Below are 22437 nucleotides of genomic sequence, written 5' to 3'. Positions count from 1 at the left end.
ATCCAGATCTGTTCATTAAGAAGAAAGTCCAGATCTAGACCTGTCCATTAAGAAGGAAGTCCAGATCCAGATCTGTCCATTAAGAAGGAAGCTCACGTAGGAAATCCAGAATTAAGTTCAGACCTGTCCATTAAGAAGGAAGTCCAGATCCAGATCTGTCCATTAAGAAGGAAGTCCAGATCCAGACTGTCCATTAAGAAGGAAGTCCAGATAGAAGAATATACAAATTGAAGAAAAGAAATAATAAAAAACATATTGAGATAAAACTTGACTGTAGATGAGAATTATAGAGGAAAGTAGCTCATCATGTAAATATTCTATTTCCATGTATCCTTGTTTATATAATATATTCGTTTAAACGTCTCCATTGGAAGGCATCCTGCCTGGTTTCGTTGTCTACCCTGTAGATATTCTACCTGTGGTTTAAGATTAAGATTCATGCACCTTGCACCAAATAGAGGTAGCAATATTTTTGCGTGCATTGACAGATATGCCCATTTTGCACCCTTCAATGTGTTGGGGGGGGATCCCCTTATCTAAAATCCTTATCTGAGAGTTAAAAAAATGGGGTTTAAAGAGACCAATGAGAAAGGTTAAAAGTGAAGGTTGCAAAGAAACCTCTGCAGAGGGCACACGGGAAACGTTACGATGGTAAGGGGGAAAAAAATTCACAGAAACAGTGTACAAGGCCTCCTCTTCTTAAGGGGCTAAAACATTTGCTAAAACACAGTCATCATATCCCAAGATGAATGATAAATCACTGGAAAGGTTAAAACCCTGCCTAAGGACATTAAAATCAGCACATTCGAGAAGGATGTGTTGAACATACAAAAGGACATTGCAGAGAGGGATACAGTTTTCAAGTATCAACACTGGTATTGATTAAGTGTGATCATCTCAGCCCAAATAATTGAACACCTGCTATTTAACACCTGGTGAAAGATATGGGTTGTGTGTTATCCATGTTCCCTGCCTATTAATTACCTTGAAAGGCTTTTCCTGGAAGGACCGGTGACGTCAGAGCCATGATCAGAGAGTGGAGCCTCAATAATGAGCTCAGTCGTGCTAGAAGCAAAGCCTGCAGCGTTCTTGGCAACACAAGTAAACATGCCGGCATCTTCAGGGAAGACTTCTCGGATTATCAATGTGGCCACATTATCCTCATCATAAAATATCTGCAAATCAATCACAAATGATAATTAAAATACATATTCACATAAAGCCACGGTAGCTCAGTCGTTAGGGCATCTGACTACCATGCGAGAGACCCAGGTTCGATCCCCGGCAGGAAAGAAACTGGACTTTTTCAACCTGTTCAAGCAGCTCCAGCGCCCACCCAGCATCGTATAAAGTGGGTACCTGGAGGAAACTCTGGATAGTGGTGCTGATCACATCACCCCCAGCTTGGACGAGATCAAGTGGCCCTAACCCCACACCCCCTATATGCCTTCATGTCATAGTGCAAAGCACAGGGGAGCACTTTACCTTTTTACCTTTACATAAATAGTTGTTAAATGTTAACTTTCCCTGCTAGAAAGGATTTCTTGTAATTTTTTGTATCCTCTGAACTGTAGACATTCAAATACAATAAATATTTCCAAATTCATTTTTGGTTATATTGTCCTTTGTATTAACATGCATCCTCAATCTATATCATTTCTTTCTGGTTTATTTAGAAAACTATTCCTTAATCTTACATTCACTATAGCAGCATTCCATTAAAAGTGTACTACTCCATGTAAATAACAAATGAATCAATCTGGAAATTATCATTGTTTAACTGCATTTCAATGTTTGTGAATACATATAATTTGCATATTTCATCAACAAAAATTACTAGCATCTGTATCCTATATGCTTCAAAGACAAATGAAGTCAAATTTTATTACATTTTTAAAGCACCACACGTAACACTTTCGGTTATTCTGGCTTTGTCATCATACTCTTTCATTTGTTAGCAGACACCACAAGGTACTTCATAATTCTGTGAAATCAGTTCACTCTGACTATTTTAATACAATTGCATGTCTAGAACCTTACATTCTGTGTGTGAATGTCACACATGCAATGCTGGAATGTTCATATAGAATATTATAAAACAAAGAATTGTTAATAACAAACCACTGACACTTCTTGATCAAAAAACAAGAAAGAATAGAAACGAAGTAATAATTCATACCTGGAAATCAGGCGAAGGTTTGATAATAGCCGTTTGCCTGAACCATGTGATGAGAGGTCGTGGACTTCCTTCAACTTGACATTCAAACTGCACTGTGGTGCCATCTGGCACAGTCTTCGGCTGCAGTTTCTCAATGAAGCGAGGAGCAGATACTTTTTCTCCTGGTGAAGGTTCTGAACAAACAAATCACAAGCAATTACAACCTGTTATAATAGTAATATCATGTTTGTATAGGCCTTAAACTGTTCAACTCGACTTTTGACCTCTGTAGTACTTTTCAATGCAATGTTTAGGAGACTTGTTAATCGTCTTCAGAGATTCAGTGTTAAATTATAATGTCATTTGTTTAACGGACAGATGCAAGTTTAAAGATAAGAACACAGAGGAAGATTCAGCTGTGGTCAAAGCTCCGCAATGTCCGGATCGACTAGGAAATCTATTGAAATCTCCAGTGATAGATCACAAAAATCTATTATAGGGCTAAACCAATACCGATGCACCAGTAATGTTACTATGTTGAGAGTGGCCGATGTTAGTGGTTTTTGATATGAGTTTTGTTATTTAGCATCACTTTTTGGCCAGTTTTGGCTAATCGTGATGACGAGGATGTGTGATGAAATTGATGATGTGCTAACCACTATGCCACAGAGGTTGGCCCAACACCAGTGGTATCAGTATCAGAAGGTATCAGTTGGACTTCAATCACCAATATTGGCTGATATATTCCAGAGTGGAGAAAAATGCCACACAACACTTTCACGGGTTCTAAAGATCCTTGAAATTATGAAAAATGCAAACTTATTATTTTTGCAATGGCAGTATGGGGAAAAATGGATTTTGTGATGAAACGATTGTTTCATGTGAAATCATGAATATTTTAAAGCAAAACTCTTTTAGATTAATGTGGTATAGTTCCACTGGAAAAAATATATTAAAATTTGCAAATACTCTCAATTGCTTTGAATTGCCACGAATTGCAAGTATCTGTGGGAATCTTTAAGATTATTGGTGCTGGTATCAGTTCAAAGGGGGTATCGACTTAGACCTAATCTATTGAAATACTTAGATCAGCCTGTAGTTAAACTCTGAGGATTCTGTGGAGCAAGTGTACGAAAGCAAGTCCTCTGCGCAACTAGTGTTATGATACGTTATGAATTAAAATTTTGAAATGGGTTGACACGTATGGGAAATTTGCACCCTTCAAAGTATACAAGGAAAAAATCCTCTTATCTGAAAACCTTACATTAAAGTTAAAGGTACACAAGTAGTGAGTCAAGAGGGCCCGAACAATGAACGTGCAAGAGAATGAATGAATTAATTAAAATTTTTGGTGTGCGTTGGCACTTAAGGCCATTCTGCACCCTTCAATATATTCGGGGAAATATCCCCTTACCTAAAATTCTGACTTAAGAGATTAAAACAGGGGGTGTAAAAAGCCCTTTGGGAAAAATTAAAAGTGTAAGGTTGTAAAAAGACCAGCACAAGACACACACAACATATTAAAAAGTCAGAAGGTATTAAAAGCTTCTTCACAGATGGTGGAAGAGACCTGCTCTTCACAAAAATGTAAAAACATTTGATAAAACACTGTTCTCATCACCCAACAGGGATGACAAACAGCTGCGAAGATTAAAAGTCTGTCTGAGGATAGCAAAGTAGCACATTCAATAAGAATATGCCGAACACTTAAAACAACATTACAAGCACGACACATCAGAGGGTCCAGCCCTTGTAGCAAGTAACCATGCGTTAGACGGTTGTGTCCTATATGCAGGCGGGTAAGAGTAACTCCTTCTCGATGACAGGGACAGAATGAGGAACCCCAAGCACCAATGGTGGGCGCTTGATAGCATATAGGTCGTTCCCTGTTTCCGCATCTCAGTCTTCCTGCCAAGTGTCAATAAGGCAAGCACGAAACGCATTCTGCAGGTCGCTAGCTGGCAGAAGGTGGACGAGAATGTCGCCATCTGCATCAGCAGACTTGGTGGCAGCATCAGCTGCTTTGTTCCCCTGAATGCCCATGGCTAGAGACCCAACAGAAGCAGACATCAGCACTGGCAGATAGAGACACAAGCCGTCTGAAGATGCGTTGTACTACTGGTTGCCGAGAATTCGGCGAATCCAGAGTCTGGAACACGCTGGTCAAATTACTGCATACAAGGACTCTCTTCAGACCATTGAGAACATGCAAGAGGAAAGGGATTTCATAAAGGGGCAACTTGACAGCTACCGGTCATTTGCAGCAGTGTGCACTGCTTTGCTCCACTTGCTTGCTTTCTCCCCTTCTCTATCGTTATGTGCAGCATTACTCCACAGATTCCTTGGACAGAGCATAGACATATCCTGCAGGGATTTGTTTTTCATTTACAATGACGGCTTTGGGTGCAATATCAAAACCATTAATTAATATTTCACAGAAGGAATGAACTTATACTATTATTTATCAAATCATTTGCATGCACTAATTTTAAAAATCATTGTAGATAAATGCAACACTTACTTTCAAATACAGGTAACTTGTCAATCTTCTCGTGAAGTTTTTTCTGTACATACAACGTGTAGTTGGCTTCGTCTTTCAAATATTGAGATGGGACAAATCCTCTCTCTTCGGTAAGATGCTTCTTCACGAACCACCACTCAGAGTTGTGCCATTCTAGAACAAGAATCAAAGTCATTATAAATAAGAACGTTTTGTTTTTGAGTTGTGATTTCATGTACTTCTGGTAATTCACACAAAATTTTCCACAGATTATGACTATTATTAGGCAGACTTTATAGTCGTAGACCAATTTCCTCGATTTTTAGAGCTTTTCCAGGAAAGTGAGGGTCTTGTTATATGCATTTATAACATAAAATGAGAAAATCATACAAACCCACCTCACATATACACAGAATTGATGAAAACTGTTCATTTTTTAAAATTTCCAGGACATTTGGACTCAACAAAATCATCAGTTGTCATTTTCTATACTCTACAAGATGCCTAAACTTTTAATTACTATCAGCAGGTATCAGTAATGACATTGAAATTGATACTTTTTTATATTGATATGCATCTGTGTTGGCTCAGCTTTAGTTTAACATTCCAATAAGCTTTCTTGCCTCAATAAATATTGGACACATAAAATACGAGGGTTGACAGATAATAATCCGGACAGATTTAATTTCAGGGCCATGATTGCAGCCAGGCAACTGATACTGACATATAGTGGTCTGTATGGTGTCGCCATCCAGTGGAGGGAGTTGTAACCATCAGCCTCAATTTCCTGCCAAAATATGCAAGATGGCGGAGAATGAGATCTCAGTGTCAGTGTAACCGCGTATAATCATGAAATTTCTTGTGAAAAATGGTGCAACCACCTCAGACATTTATCGACGACTCGTGATGATCTTTAAAGATGACACAATGGCACGTTCATGAGTGTTTGAAGGGTGTAAACGCTTTCGAGAAGGCCGTGAGGATGTTAGATGCCTCCACCCAAAAAGTTCAGAACACAGCCGTCTGCGGGAAAGGTCATGCATCTGTTTTCTGGGACTACCTTGGCGTCCTCCATGTTGATTTCCTACACAACGGTCAACCTGTGAATGCTGAATACTACTCTGACTTGCTCTGTGGCAGTGTTCACCATGCTATTCACAAGAAGAGATCTGGACTGTACACCAAAGGAGTCATTCTGCAACATGACAATGCACGGCCACACCACCAATCTGACCATCACAAAACTGGACTGGGACATGCTTCCTCATCCTGCCTACAGTCGCACCTAGTGACATTTCATCTGTTTGGCCCCCTGAAGGAGCATTTGGGAGGACAACATTTTGAGCTATAAATAAAATAAAATATAACTTATTTCTACTTACGTTCAGTGAGTATGTGTTGAGTAATTGACAACGTTTCAAGGACCACTGTTTTCTTCGGAGGGTATCATGTCTAATGTTTGGAACTATTTGTTATGCTTCTTCTAACTCTACAGGCTCACACTTAAATCAACCATGATTATTTTCTATCAACCTGTGCCTAATCTACAACTGTTTTATTGCATTTGAAACCTGCACAATTAAAGGTCGGCATTATGAGAAACAACTTGTTCGATTTTCTCTTTCCTGTTTCCCTCCTGCATCTTTCTGCTGCACAAATGTATTACAATATGTCCCATGGTGCAAATTGCAAATTCAAAGGCATGTTGAATGTAAATTACTAACCTCAGTACATTAAAATAAAATCTATGTTAAATCACACACATGTACATAATTTTAATATGCTAAAACAACTTAACACCAACATTTAACAGGTCAGTTGTGATGGAATCCCAATATTTTATCCTATCTATGGAAACCTAATCCTTGCGATCGACGAAGCTTCGTGGGCAACCATGAAGCCGATTAACCGACCTGAAGAAGAGGACAGTGGTCCTTGAAACGTTGTCAATCACTCAACACATACTCACTGAACGTAAGTTAAAATAAGTTATATTTTATTTATAGTACATAAAGTGAGTAAGTCGCACATAACCTGAAAAATTAACATTTTGAGGGTGATGATGAGGTTCAGAGTGCAGTTCTCGAGTGGTTCAGGACCCAGTGCAAAGATTTCTTTACTGCACGAATACGAAAACTCGTGAACCATTGGAAGAAATGTGTGGAAGTGTTGGGGGACTATGTTGAAAAATGTAATGCCAACCATTGAAATACATGCCTTCTTTGAGGAGAAATCAAATCTGTCCAGATTATTATCTGTCAACCCTCGTATATTAACATTTCTTGAGGCTCAATACTGACTAAATATGTCAGCTGGCTCAGAATGCCAAGGACCTGGGTTTAATCTCGGCTCAGCCACAATTTTTAGATATATTAATTGAAAATTCTAGTTATGTTACTTAAATGTAAAATTTCATATTTTTCGATTGTGGTCCCAGGCATGATCCCTAGTGGAGGTGCACGCTGCAAAGTGATTCTCATTTTAATTTAAAGAGTAGGTGAATGTCTGATTAGTCTATTTGAGCCTAAGTGAACTTAAAGTTTCTAAAATACACTCCTCGCAAAAAAATTGGAATATTGTTATATTAGGCACAAAAAATTTGAAATATTGTTATATTAGGCACAAAAAGTTTAGAATATTGTTATATTAGGCAATAGGTGGTAGGCACGGTGGCATATGTCGGCGAAAACACGAGAATGTCCAGAAAACAGACAGATACTTGGTGTTGTTGAATTCCAAGGCCTTGCCTAACACCTAATGCCTAATATAACAATATTCCAATTTTTTGTGAGTAGTGTAATTTGATTATATTTGTCACAAAAAAAAAATAAACCTTAATTTTTAACATTTCCATTCTTGAGTTAGGTTAGATTAGGTTTGGTTATAAAGTATTTTTGAACAGCTAAATTGACATGAAATAAGAAGTATAAAAAAATACATGAACTGGAAAACATACCTAACAAATATACTCTTTCTCCTTCAACAAGGTTGAGAGCCTCTTCATTATCAGCCACGTAAGAGCAAATGGCGAAAAACATGTCTCCTTCTTGAAGTTCTGTAACAACAGCTTCTACATGGTCTGCAAATAAAAAGCATTTCTCATGATACATTTTCCTCATTAAGCAATTTACATTAAGTTAACTTGAAAAATGAGAAACCTATATGAAAACATTTCAAATAAATGTAATTTTCCTATTTTTATTTATATTTTGTACTGTGGATTGTAAATTCGATCATACAATCCATGATTGCTGTTAGAAAACTTAATGTCGAAGGTAAACTATTTCCATGAGGCCCTGTTATAGGGCTTGCTATATTTTGAAAAGTGAAATACAGAGAACATTTCTATTTCACATCCAACTTCAGGGTAGAGGAAAAGCCATTATTTTTATTCTTCTTATTATTATAATAATTATCAATATATTATACTTATAACTGTGGGATATATTAATACGAACAACAAAAAAGTATAAAAATACAGAGAAAACTAGTACTCACTTTATCCGCTAAACTGTTTATTCTTCTTCCTTCTATTAATTCCAGTGGCCACTGCCACCATCCTCATTGGAACTTGCTGTACTGTTGCTTTTGTTTGTAGTTCTCCAGCTGCCGCTAGGTACGCTGTTGTTAACTGTGCGTCTGCCATGTCGTCTGCTATTTCCGAGTGATAACTGTTGTTGACGCACGCCAAGCAACAGTACAGCAAGTTCCAACGAGGATGGTGGCAGTGGCCACTGGAATTAATAGAACGAAGAAGAAGAAACAGTTTTGCGGATAAAGTGAGTACTAGTTTTCTCCATATTTATATACTACCGCATCTCTCTTTTCCCAATTATGAAAAAAAGTATAAAAGTAAATACATATGCAAATATAATTTTTGGAATGGTGTACAATTGAGGCATTGTGGATACAAAAGGCAAACTCAACATATATGAAATATGAGTTTCAAGTTGTGAGGCACAGGCTGAACTCAACAGAAAACTTTGGAAATCACACAGGAAAACTTTCCGATCTACTGTTATGACATTTTTGTTCAGTGCCTCACAACTTGAAAAGTATTTGGCTCAAAAATTACATTTGTTGAGTTTGCCCTTCGTATCCAAAATATCTCAATTGCATTATATACAAAAACCTTTACAAATTTGCCTATGTTTGTGTCAATTAAAGAGAGAGGGAGGGAGAAAGAGAAGGGGTGAGATCAATTTGATATTGCTCCAACTACAAATCATCAAAAGATTTGTCACAAACATTATTTTAAAAAAAGGAGTATATCTTGATGTGTGGTACATGTACAGTACAACAATGGAATTATATCATTAATCTTCTTTATTCTGCATGAGATAACCTCACAATTCCAAGAAATGAATGATGATTTAAATTGCATTTACTCTTTTGTTTGTGCAAATAATTTCTCCATTTTATGTACATTTTTTGACAAGTGTGGAGTTCTGAGAAATTGTGGCATGTGAAACCTCTGAAAGCTTAAACAACAAAAATATGTCACAAATCTCCCATAAACAATGAAAGAAATAATACATACCTTCCTCGAAAACTGCAGTTTCCTGGGTAATGGACAGAGATACATCCTCTGTAAAACATAACCAAATAGCATTAATTTCACATTGCAAATATAAACTAAACTTGAAAGAGAAAGTTACGTTCAAACTCACGCTTCTTGAAACTAAACTATTGAAAAAAAAAAATCTTCTCACTAAATCCTTGGAAAGAAAAGACTGTAAATAATTTGTCTGCTTTGAGTTTTTGAATGACATATATTTGTTCTGAATCTGAAAATGTTCTGATTCTGATGTGAATGTCAACTTATTTCACAGTACAATGAGTCTAACATTGTAAGTATAAGTAAGTTAAATATATATGACAACTGGCCAGAAAGATATGTACTTACAATTTGTCTTGCAAGATGATTCAATTTACAGTTTACTGTCAAATAAAAGATCACATTATTTCTTTATGTACTGTCATGACTGAGAACATAATTTTTTGTAACTCTACGATAATTGTTACAACATCTTAATATATATAGTACTATGTATTATCTAGTGTTAGTGCACTATAATGTGGTATTTATATACATGTTGCAGGCATAAATGGTGCAATTGTAATTTTTAAAAACTGAATAGTGTATTAGATTCGTGCAACATTGTATGCAATACTTTTGAACCCAAAGGCATGCTGGGTGTAATGTTGTCAAAAGATAAAGAAGAGGTTTCAAAGATATTGTAAATGAGTGAAAGAAGTGATATTTTCCCTCTTCCTGCTATTTCTCTATTTTTCTGCCTTCAGTAAATATATATTTTTTTTCAATTATGTTAAATTGCATTTTTCGAAAAAAGCTTTACAAATCTGTTTGTATTTGAAACATGCCCTCACACAATTTGTGCCAATTAATTTTGACTCCTTCCTGAATATTTGTCTATCACCCTAAGTGATTGTGGCAGGATAGGAAATAGGAATATATCTGTATCAGGTATGTTTCAATTGCATTAGCTGAAGGCTTATTTGCGTAATCTGAAACAATGCTCAAAGTGGATGGTATCCTTCTTCCCAGCTAAGAAAATGTATGCAAAGCTTCCCCCATTCTGTATCCTTGGGACCATGTTAAACCACAGGAGCGTTCCCCAGTTAGCCTCAAGTTTCAATCAATCATTCATCCACCACCTAACGATTTCCACTTCAAGCTCTGGTATGAAAATTTCTCTCATCGTTTGTGGGAGCTACAATACTTGTTGGTGAGCTAGTGCCCACCCTCTTCCTCCAGAGGTGAAGCTCTGCCATTTATTCATAGAAAAAGAGCTCTTGAAATGAAATCCAGACGAAAGAACTAATCATCACTGCCAGCTCAGTGGCCAAGAGAGTTAAGCAGTCGACTTTCATTCTTGCCACCAAAGCCCACAGGTTCGAGTCCCAGTCTCGGCATGGCTGTTCATCAGGAGTGTCCATTCATCAGTTTCATCTAATCATCACTCATTCTCATCGCCATGATCAGCCAAAGTGGCAGAAATGCAATGCAAATAAAAATACAAATTATGATTACTGTAAATCCATCTAGTGCCAAGGTCGAGAACATGAGAAATGTTCTCACATTGGCATAATGGCATGATGTCTGGTGCACAGGACAAGTTTCCTTCTTAAAATATCAAACTGCGATTCCACTTTTATGTTACAAATGATGAGCTCACACAACAGAACATGAGTTAAGTAATGAAGTCCAGTTTTGGCATGTACTTACCGTTTTCCTCTAGCTTTCAACACATCATGTAGCTTCATCAGGAGATAAGACAAGAATAGTCAAAGTTTAAAACTGGACTTCATTACTTAGTGAAATGATGGTATGTGGTGTAAGTTATGCCTTATCTAGAACATGAGTTATTTTTGAAACCTCTTCAAAACATTTCTAGACATTTTCTTCTAGAGTTGGACTTCATGTTAGTGCATTCTTTGGGTACATGATGTTTTTAGAAAGCAAATGTAGTACGTTTGTTAGTGCAGAGTATGATGCCTTGTAAATGCATGGAAAAAAAAAGTTGAAACAGTGTTAGGTTTCCATATGTGTGAAACAGTAGACGAATCAGTATGGAAAGAACAATCACAATAAAAATAAGAAAAAATTAAATTAAATCCACACGTTACATGAGTGATATAATTCACAAAACTTCCTAAGCGTTTAACAAATTGCTTCTTTACACAAAAAGACCATGAAACAACACAGACATCGTCAATGTTCTACAATACGGCAATCTTATTTGTGTAAAGCAAAATAAGGTAGGCAAAGGAATGAATTGGAGCTATATGACTCACATTTCCATAAATACAACTCATTCGTTACATATATTTCAAATCTACAATGCAGCATAGATGCTACGTGGCATACATATGCGACAGTTGGTCATAGATTGTGGATGTGATATAAGTGCTCAAATTATAAGCTACCAATGTAGAAATGTTTGAATATGTTGAATGCATGTATTTTGAATTCCATAACCGTAACCTGTTGATTCAGTCTTCTGAATTTTCCGATCTGCCTAGATCATTGTTCGTGTATGAAAAACTTCTTATAAGATGTAGTTGCAGGTAAAAGCATGGTTAAAAGGTAAGGGAAGAAGATGCATATAAAAATACATTTCAGAACTTCAGAGCAGTTATGGGAAGGCAGTGGTTGATCTATGTGATCTTGGATACTTTTCTCTGCATGTAATTTCCTTTCTGTTTAACCATGTTTTACCTGATATAAATGTGTTACAAAGAAGATTTTTCATCTTTGAAGTAGGATCTAAGTACGTCCAAAATTCAAATAACTGAAGTAAGGCACGTGTTGTGACTTTTGTCTGTGTTAAGGTTACGGTGTTGTCAACACATGGCATTATTACCGATTTCATGAAACTTAGATAGTTTAAAGTATAAATTAGAAAGTTGGATCAAGATTTTGCAGCGGTGGTTTTGCTTTTGTGCAATAAAAGATAACATTTTCTTCAGTGTGAATGATAAAGAAATTCTCCGAGATGAATTCTGAAGAAAGCAAGTCATGAAGAAGATTCCAAGATTTAGAGAGTTAATGCCACTCTCATCTTCACTTCAGTCTCTGAAGATGAGTGATGTTAGCTCTCAAAAGCTTGCAATGTACTGTATGAAAACATCTTCAAGTTGAATGAAACTACATATTGTAATAGCTCTTTAGTGACAAAACTTGCCAAATAGCTTGTGCACAATAACATGCTTTTGTTAATTTACTTTTGATTAAATTTTGATGTGATTCAGATGTGATAATAACAATAATGTAATTTCTAATTGCTACATCTCATTGAAAGCAAAACACGAAATATGAATAAGAAGTTAGGTGTTTTAAAGTAAACACATTACTCTGTTGGTAGCTTATATATGATTCACAAACTAAGACCGGATGTGATGTAAATATTAAATATTTTTTAATGTGTTAATGTGATGAAGCAGAAAAAAAGCCTTCATTCTAAAATGTTAGTGTGGTGAAGAGAAGAAAGATCAGAATTTTAACCTTCAACAGTTTTGCCTGGTTTTCTTGGTTTTGCCTTCAACTTCAGCTGTAAGGATTCTTCATCATAGTCCACTCCGAATGGAACAGTCTTTGGTTTGAGGCCGAACTGGAATTCTTCTTCTACGTCTTCCACTTGGTACTCTTGTTCCTTAGGTTTCAGCTTCATCTGGAAACTCTGCTGCATATGTTCTTCGCCAACAATTTGAGATTTCTTTTTACGTAACCCGATCGAGGTTTCGGTTTCCTCCACTTCTTCAACCTTGTACTCTGGTTTGATAATCCTTCTAACCTGTACATCAAGAAGATCTTCCTCTTCATACTGAGGCTCACCTTCAACTTCGATTTCCTCAGTAATGGTAATGGTTTCTTCACCTTCTTCTTCTTCGAATGTAGGCTCTATTTGCTTCTTCAGCTTGATTTTTTCCGACATTGAAATGTCTTCTTCTTCATAGGTCTGAAGCTGAATCTTGAACTCTTGTTCAATTTCCTCTTTCTTCTTCTCAATCTTTGGCTTCAGAGTGAAAGTCTGCACCTCCGTAACTTCTTCCGGTTCCTCCACTTTTGGTTTCACTTTCTTGATTGTTATTTCTTCAGAAACTTCCTCGAATGTCTTCTTAGGAACCTTCTTTTTCTTGATCGTTATCTCCTCAGCCACATCTTCTGTCACGGTTGGTTTGGGTTTCTTAGGCTTCAGTGTAACTTCTTCAGACACTTCTTCCGTTACCACAGGCTTTCTCGGTTTCTTTTTAAGTGTAATTTCCTCAGACACTACTTCTTCCTCCTGTGGTTCAATTCTCTTAATGGTAATTTCCTCACTGACATCTTCAACCGTGACCTTCTCTGGCTGAGGTTTCTTCCATGAGATATCAGCTTCAATCTCTTCAATTTCTTCAACCTGTTTCTTTATTGTAAACTCCTGTGTTATTTCCTCAACTTGTGTTGTTTCTGGCTTGAGCTTCCTGGGCCTCTTCTTCAGTGTTACCTCGACTTCCTCATCTTGTGGTTTAGTGGGGACCAACTTTGTTATTGTAACCTCATCAGCTTCTTCCTCGGGTTTCTGAACTTTGAATGGCTTCAGAGTGATTTCTTCTGGAGGTACTTCCTCCTTTGGCTTCTGTTTGCCTTTCTTGATGGTGATTTCTTCTGTGGGTTCTTCTTTCGGTTTCTTTGGCTTCTTCTTGATGATAACTTCTTCAGATACTTCTTCAGGCTCTTTGGGAACCTTCTTCTTCACAATTACTTCCTCTGGAACATCCTTCTTCTCATCTTCAGGCTTGAACTTTTCAAGAGTGATTTCTTCTGGAGACATCTCCTTTAATTTTTCAGGTTTAAATTTAACTGTCACTTCCTTTTCACCCTTGTCCTCTTCCTCTGGTTTCGGTTTTGTAAATGGTTTCAAGACAATCTTTTCTGGTGATTCTTCTTTAGGTTTACCTGGCACCGGTTTCCTGAGGGTAATTTCTGGAGGTGCTTCTTCTTCGGGTTTTTTACCCTTACCAAGGATCAGTTTCCTTTCTTCCTCTTCCTTTTCTTCCTTAGGCTTCTTTGGCTTTGTTTTCTTTACTGTCACCTCCTCTGGTTCTTCTTTCTCAACCGGTTTCAACTTCTTCAACGTAAACTCCTCTGGGGATTCCTCCTTTCTCTCCCTATCTTGTCTCTTGAATTTCAATTCATCCAATTCGACATCTTCTCTCTCATATTCCTTTACTTCGATGGGCTTCATCTTCCTATCTGTCGTTACTTTCTCAGTTTCTTCCTTTTCTTTCTCCTTCTGAGGTATTTTCTTCAGAGTAACAGTCTCCGGCACCACTTTCTGCGCTTCTGGCATTTTACCCTTCTGAATAATAATTTTATGTTCCTTCAGTTCCTCGGGTGACATTTTCTTTGGTTTTGGCTTCTTCTTTACCATTTGATCTTCTGGAATTAGTCGTTCGTACTTCTCAAGTTCCGGTCTCTCATAATCAAACTCTTCAAGCTCTTTCTCTATTGATTTCTTCTTCAATTTCTTTTTCTTGTACTTCTCAACTTCAACTTCTGCTTCTTCAACAGTTCTCGATAGTATAGCCTGTTGTGGTTTTGCATCCACAGTCCTAACAGACAACTTCTCAGCTTCGGGTGAGAATTCAACCTCCTCTTGAAGCCCCTTTAGCATAACTTTCTGTAGTTCGACTCTCTTAATTTCTTGCTTTTGGACTGATGCTTTCCTGAGTTTAACTTGTGCAAAGAATGGAACTTCTGGCTGCTTTGGTTCTTGCTGAATAACTTTGTGTTTCTTCGGTGCTGGTTTCATTTCAATAGTTTGTTTCTCTAACATGAGCTTCGGCTTAGCTTTTTGTTCTGTAGGCTTTGGTTTCTCTTTAATCTCTTGTGGAACTTGTTCAGGCTTCACTTCTGTCACTTGAACTGGCTTCTGTTCTTCAATGATGACTTCTGCTTTCTCAGGTTTCTTCTTCTTTTTCTTCACCTTTTCAACGTCTAACCTTACATCTGCTTCAGATACAGTAACTGGCTCCTGTTCTTCTTGTATAGGCTTGGCTGCTTCTCTTGGAACTTCTTCAGGTTCGATTTCTTCCGGAGCAATTTCAGCTTCCGTCTTTGTCACTTCAACAGGCTTCTTTTCGTCAACAGTAACCTTAGCCTTTTCAACCTTCTTCTTCTTTTTCTTTGGAACTGCCTGTGGTGCTTTCTGAGAATCAGTTTCAGTTACCGCAACAGGTTCCTGCACTTCAATCACAGGTTCTGCCTTTTCTTTTTGTACAACTTCTGGTTTGATCTCTTCTGGTGCCTGTTCAGCTTCTGCTTGGGTGATTTCCAGTGCACGTTCTTCCGGTGCAACCACTTTTGCTTTCTCAGGCTTCTTCTTCTTTTTAGGAACAGGCTCAACAGCCGGTCTCACTTCTGCTTCAGTCACGGTTACTGGTTCCTGCACATCATACACTGGTTTTGCTTCTTCTTCTATTTTGGCTTCTTCTGGTTTAATTTCTTCTGCTTCGATTGCTTCTACTTCTGTCACTTCGACAGGTGTCTGCTCTGGGGAAGTTAATTTTGCTTTCTCTGGCTTCCTCTTTTGTTTTGGAACTGATTCAACTGTCATTTTAACATCAGTCTCCGTTACTGTCACAGCCTCTTTCACGTCTTGCACTGGTACTGCGTCCTTCTCCTCAACTTTCTTGGGCTTGAATACACCAACATCAGTCTCTCCTGTTACTTCCACCTCTTCGACTGCTTCCTTGGGTAACACAGTCTTCTTGGCTTCCACTGGAACTGGTTTGGGTTTCTCTTCTATTTCTTCTATGGTCAATTCTTCCACTGCTTCTTCAACAGGTTTGGCTTCTTTCTCTTTGGGCCTCTTCTTCATCTTCTTTTCTTCTTGGCGTGTTTCAACCTGTACAATCTCAACAACAGATTCTGCTGTCGAGACTGTTGACCTTACCTTTTCCTCTTCTGGAGCTGTTGATTCTGGAATTTCACCTGGAAATAGTGCAGTTTCAACTTCAGTAATTTGAATGTGTTTGTCTTCTGGTATTGTGACTGTGGCTTGTGTAGCGTATGGTGATTCACCAGGTTTAAAGTGTCCCTCCTTCATGTCTGTTATAACTTCTGTAACTGTTGCAGTCTGTCGTTTCTGGATGATTTCCTGTGTCTGTACTGTAACTTGTTGTGGTGTTTCCTCGGGGGATGTAGTGGCACTCAGTTCTGTGGTGATTTCTTGTATTGCAACATGTTCTTTTGTTGACAATTTCCTCTGTGCTGTTACAGGTGTTGGTTTTTGTGATGTGAACTCCTCTCCAGTGTCCTGTAGCTGTACCTCTGTTACTGACACTGACTGTACAGTGGGTAGTGTCATGGATGTTGCATTCTCTGGTAATGTTTCTTGTGTACCAAACTCAGCAGGAACTTCAGATGGTTGTATCTCACTTATTGTCATGGATTCTTTTGCAGGTATAACCTGTGTTGCTGATAACATGTCTGGTTTCTCTGTTGGTATGTAAACACCTTCTTTGTGTTGTGTCTCAATTTGTGTGATTGCAATGGTTTCTTGTGCGAGTACTGTGGTGACTGCCTGTTTCTCTTGTGTGGTTGAGTATTTGTCAAACTTTGTAGGTATTTCTAGCATTTCTGTTTGTCTTACCATAAAGGCTTCCTTTTCAGATATACCTGCTTCTGCCTTCACTTCTTCTATCTTCTCCTCTGGCTTATATTCTACTGCTTCCTGAGGTTTCACTTCTGATATGGTTACAGATTCCTGGGACTGAAGTTCGGGTCTTGCTTGTTCTTGGACTGGTTTCTTATCTGGAATGAGCTCTTCAACTGAAGCACTGGACAGAGTCTCTTCAATGGATGCAACTTGCTTCTCCTTCACGCTTAACTTCGCCTTCTCACTTCGTGGTTTCACAGTGGGGGTGAGGATTTCTTCTACCTGTGCCTCGGAAACATCTGTCACAGAAATTGATTCCTTTGTGGGAATAACAACGTCTGGTTTCTCCTTGATAGCCTTAGTAACTGTAAATTCTTGAGTGGTTTGCTCATCAGTGACTTCTCCTACGATAATGGATTCAGAAGTTATGACAGTTGGTTTCAAATCTTCTTTCGGGGTTTCTGTAACATCAAGTATGTCAACAACTTCTTCTGGTGTTTCAACAACTTTTGCTGACTTTACTTGTTTTGTCTTCTTCACCACCTTCTTCTTTTCAACTGTCACTGTGACCTCTTGTTCTTCAGCTGACTTTATAACTTCTGGTTGAATAACTTGAGATACTTCTGTTACCTCTATTTCAACTTTTGATTCTGCTGTCTTGGGAGTTACTTTCCCTGGTGCGAGAAGTGTTGTAGTTTCATCTTCGCTAGCAGTAACTTGTGACTCAACTATCACAACAGCCTTATCAGTGGTTGGTTTCTTTTTCTTAAGAGTAACTTGTTGAACAGACTCTTCTGTTTGTGTAACGGAAACAGCCCTTTGTTCGACAACAGTTACTTCAGCTTTTTCCTGCTCCAGAATTACAGGCTTAACATCTTCAACATCTTCACCTCTGTATGGCTGAGTCACTGTGACACCCTCCTGAGGCTGAATTTCATGTTTGGCCTTCACCTTTTCTGGCTTTTCAGCAACTTTTCCTTCTTCCTTATCTTCAGCAGTGACTTCGGTTATAATAAGTGCTTTCTTCTCTTTGATATCTTTCTTTGCTTTCATCTTCTTGGGTTTTTCAGCATCAAAAGGAACTTCACCTGTTCGAACTATAGTTTCTTCCACAATAATAGATTGCTGGATATCAACCTCCTGTTCAGCATAGGTAACTTGTTCTGGTTTCCTCTTGAATTCTTCTGTACCTTCTGCAGGAATGGTTTCAGAAATTTCAATGCCTTCAGTACTGACAACTTCTGGCTTTATTCTTGAAAGTTCATGCTCTATTGGAGCCACTTCCTCAAATTCTTCATCTAGTTCTTCAGGAAGTAACTCTTCATCACCTTCTCTTTCCAATCTAATTTGTTCAACTATAGTAACCTTCTTCTTTGCTTTTCTTTTCTCCTTCTTTTCTACCTTCTCTTTCTTTTCTAACGTTATTGTACTTTCTGACACCTTCTTCTCCACCTCAGCTACTTCTTCTATAACCAAAGAAACCTCTTCTCGTTCTTTTGGTTGGAATTCAATCTCAATTTCTTCCTCCACTTCAGGCTTCAGTTCTACCTTAGTGACTACAACAACTTCTTCACCAGGAGCTTCTTCGGTCTGTAAGATTATACTTTCTTCTGTCTTAAATTCTTCCTTTGTTCTCACTTTCTTCTCAGGTTTCTTTTTCTTGATCTCTGGCTTCTTGTCATCCACTACGTCTGGAGCTTCTTTCTCTTCAGACTTCTCTTCTGGTTTCAATTCAATAATTTCAGTTTTTTCTTCTTCAATTTCAGGTTTTACATCTTCCCTTGGTTTCACCTCCGGCTGTTTGACTTTCTTCTTCTGTACTTCAACTATTTCTTCATCACTCACTCTCTTCACTTCCATCTCTTCTATAGTTTCTGGTTTCTCTTCAATTTCCTTTGGCTTTTCTTCTTCTTTGGTCTTATGAACAGTCTTCTTTACCTTCTTTGTTTTATGTACCTGGATTACTTCAGTCCCTTCCTCAATTGCTTTTGTTTCTTCTATTTCTTCTGGTACACTTTCTTCTATTATTTCTTCTTGAACTATTTCTGTCTTCACTTCTTCAACTGGTTTTGCTTTTACTTTCTTAGTCTTTGGTTTCTCTTTTGGTTTTTCTTCAATTACTTCAACTACTACTTCTTCTGGTGCTTCCTTTTCTTCTGTTGGTACTTCCTCCTCTGGTTTAACTTCCTCAACTGGCTTAGCTTTCTCTTTCTTTGGTTTCTTTGGTTTATCTTTAGGTTTCTCCTCAACAACTTCTGGTATTTCTTCTTCAATTGGCTTTTCTTCCAACTGCTCTTCTTCTTCTGGTTTTATTTCTTCTACAGGTTTTGTTTCTTCTTTCTTTGCCTTCTTTGGCTTTTCTTTAGGTTTCTCTCCAACAACTTTTGGTGTCTCTTCTTCAATTGGCTTTTCTTCCAATAACTGCTCTTCTTCTTCTGGCTTGATTTCTTCTACAAGTTTTGTTTTTTCTTTCTTTGCCTTCTTTGGCTTTTCTTTTGGTTTCTCAGAAACTTCTGGTTTTTCTTCTTCAATTGGCATTTCTTCTTCAAATGGCTTTTCTTCCTGTACTTCTGGTACAGATTCTTCAGGCTTGGTTTCTTCTATGGGTTTTGGCTTCTCTCTTTTAATCTTCTTTGTCTTTTCTTTAGGTTTCTCCTCTGTAATTTCGACTTTCACTTCCTCGACTATCACTTCCTTTTCTTCTTGTACATCTTCTTGCTTTACTTCTGTCACTTCTATTTTTTCCTTCTTTATCTTTTCTTTTGGTTTTTCTTCAATAATGGCTGCTTTTTCTTCAGGTACAACTTCTTCTTTTGGTTTTTCCTCTTCCACCTCCTCTGGTTGTTCATCAACCAATTTAGGCTTCACTTCTGAAATCTGTGCTTCCTCAGTAGGTTTTGTCTTCTTTTTCCTGATCTTCTTCACTTTTCCTTCAACTTTCTCTTTAACCTCTTCAATTACTTCCTCCTCCTCTTCTACCTTTTTCACAACAGCTTGAGTATCTTCTACAGTTTCTTCAGGTTGTGGACCTGTTATTTCCAATGTCCTTGTAACTATGTGCTCTTCTTCAGGAGATATTTCGAAAGAAATTTCTTCTTCTATGTCAGGCTTTATTACTGCTCTTGAAACAACTGTCACTTCTTCTGTTTCCATTACAATAGACTTTTCAACTTTCTCTGGCTTTTTCTGTTTGGCTTTAACAGATATTTTCATTTCAGGTTTTCTCTCTTCTTCCTCTATAATTATTTCAACTTCCTCTTCTTCCTCTTTCTTGCCCTTCTGTATTATTTCAACCTGCTTGGTTCTCTTCTTCTTTTCTGGTTTAAGGCTTATTGCTTTTGATGTAATCTGAACAGTTTCAGTTTCCTCTGGCACTTCTTCAATGAGAACAGGCTTAAGTTCTTCAGCTTCAGGAACTTCTTCATCTGTTATTTCTTGGATGGTCACCCCCTCGTCAGGTCTCTCTTTGCCAATTCTTCGTCGGATTGTCTTCCTTCTAATGATCTTCCTTCCACCTTCAATAACTGCTTCTTCTTGAACTTCTTCATGAACCTCAGGTCCCTCTCCTTCTACTATGGTCACCGTTTCGCTTCTAATCACCTCGGTCTTCGTCTTCTGCCTTTGTGTCTTCTGGGATACATACTCACCCTCGTGGATGTGTGTAGTTGTTTCTGTTACGACAACAGGTGTCTGCTCATGGACCGTCTGTGTGGCAGTGACGTGTGTGACGTGGGCTGGAACCTCTTGTTGTACCTCTGAAATTTCAACAGTTGAATAAGGTGAAATTGTTTGTTGTGAATGTGTTGTTATGTGCTGTATTGTGGTGTGTGGCTTTTCACTTGTATCTGGTTTGACCTCAGTCACGATTATGTGATGATGTTCAGATATGGTGTGCACACCCTTGTGTAGGTCTGGTTGTGGCCTTGTGAAAAGGTTTACCTCTCTGTCTTCGCTGACAGTGATATCTGTAGTTTCAATGTTCGTGCAAGGTATGAAAGTTGGCTGTGCGGTGTCAACTTTCTGTTGTGTGACGTTATATTCTTGTGCAGTGTCCATAGTTTGTGTCTCTTGGATAGTGAGTGCTTTCTGTTCTGGCACTATACAAGTAGTTGTTTCGGTTTGTGGTATTGGTTTGCTTGTAAGAGTGTCTTCTTTGTGTTGAGTGTCAACAATCTGCACAACTGTTGCTTCGGAAACTGTAAAATCTGTTTCTGCCACTGACGGTCTCATGCGTCCTTTGGGCAGAACAGGTCTTTCCTTCTCAAGCAAACTCACCTCCCTGATTTCAACACTGTCTACAGGTATGGTTGTAACATCTGCTGCTTGTGTTGAAAGAGGCTGTGTTATACTCTCACCTTCAGATATGCATGTGTGTATTTCTTGTTGTGAAGCTACTTCCTTAGTACTGAAAACTGCCCTAGCGGCTTCATGTGTGATTTGTGATGGTGTCTGGAATACCCCTTCAAAGTGTTCTGTTCTTGTTTCTGTCACTATAATGCCCTCACCTCTTACATCACATGTAATGGTAGCATGCACATCATCTAATACACTTCCCTGAATATCGACCACATCTGTTTCTATGGCTGTGACTTCACTCAAAGCTACATCCCTACCTAACACTGTAGAACTCGCATGCATTTTTGCTGGTCTTGCCTGTGTTTTCACTTCACCTTCTATCTCCAATGGAACTAGCTCTGAAATCTGCACACTTTGACCCTCTGTAACACCCACACCAACTTTCTTACCTTCTGGTTTCTCATGAGGACGATGCTCTGTTCCTGTATCGCAAGGTATTGCCTGCATTACCTCCAATCCATGCAAATGTTCCTGTTCAACAATTGCACTCTCGTGTTTAGCATGACTAGTCTCAAATAATGTTGGCACAGCACTAGTCAAGGATTCTTCAACAACTGGTGCTCGTCTTGCATCAATTGTAATGCTGGCCAGAACTTCTGTGTCTGATTGTGACGTTGTCAATCGTTGAACATGTTCTTGCTGTTGTGTTTCTTGTGTAATTATTCCCTCATCTGTCATTACTGTTGATGAGATTTTGTATTTCTGTCTCTTGCTCTTTACAGAGAAGCTCTGTGCACCTTCTTGCAACAATGTTTCTTCTGTCACAGCAACTTCCTTTGTTGATATATCTTGCATAACACATGATTCCTTTTCAGCTCTTTTGATAACCAAGTCTGTAGTTTCTTCCTTGGATAATGGCTGCTCAATCATAGTTGCTTGCTCTGTGATCATCTCCGAAGTCGCCATCATCTTCTCCCGAACATCAGGTGTTGTGAATGGCTCAACACTCTGCTGAATAAAGTGTTCTTGAGTGGTAATTGTTTTGTCTGTCACTACTTCTGGCACGATTTTTTCTTGCTGTGACTGAACAGACAATGAAAGTTTTCCAAGTTGCTCTTGCACTGTGGTCTCTTGTCTAACAGTTGCTTCTGCAGGGAGTATTTCTGGCTTTGCCACTTCATGTTTCTGGTCTTCAACTTTGCCAAGATCTTCACTGAACTCCTGTAATTGAGTTATTGCCACTTCTCTCGAAATCACAGTTGGCTTGGCCTCTACAGGTTTCTTCGACTCCTCGACAACAAGTTCTGATGTTGTTT

At 38.2% G+C, this 22437-nt stretch overlaps 1 protein-coding gene across 22 annotated transcripts in view; it reads right to left on the bottom strand.

Annotated features, from left to right (window-relative positions):
- sls (sallimus) overlaps positions 1 to 22437 on the bottom strand; it is an 854140-nt gene that overhangs the window by 58259 nt on the left and 773444 nt on the right. For 19 of the 22 annotated variants that reach the window (XM_083122061.1, XM_083122066.1, XM_083122070.1 and 16 more), the window contains 6 exons: positions 12688 to 20580; positions 9199 to 9246; positions 7615 to 7737; positions 4680 to 4832; positions 2180 to 2352; positions 985 to 1175 (listed from right to left, as the gene is read on the bottom strand). In XM_083122061.1, the coding sequence (XP_082978187.1) occupies positions 985 to 1175; positions 2180 to 2352; positions 4680 to 4832; positions 7615 to 7737; positions 9199 to 9246; positions 12688 to 20580 (8581 nt within the window). The remainder of the gene's footprint in view (positions 1 to 984; positions 1176 to 2179; positions 2353 to 4679; positions 4833 to 7614; positions 7738 to 9198; positions 9247 to 12687; positions 20581 to 22437) is intronic. The other 3 variants (XM_083122076.1, XM_083122081.1, XM_083122072.1) reach the window with 2 other exon arrangements.

The sequence above is a fragment of the Lepisma saccharinum genome, chromosome 5 (assembly GCF_977018435.1).
Source record: "Lepisma saccharinum chromosome 5, izLepSacc3.1, whole genome shotgun sequence".
Taxonomy (NCBI): Eukaryota; Metazoa; Arthropoda; class Insecta; order Zygentoma; family Lepismatidae; genus Lepisma; species Lepisma saccharinum.
This window is presented reverse-complemented; position numbering and strand designations above follow the sequence as displayed.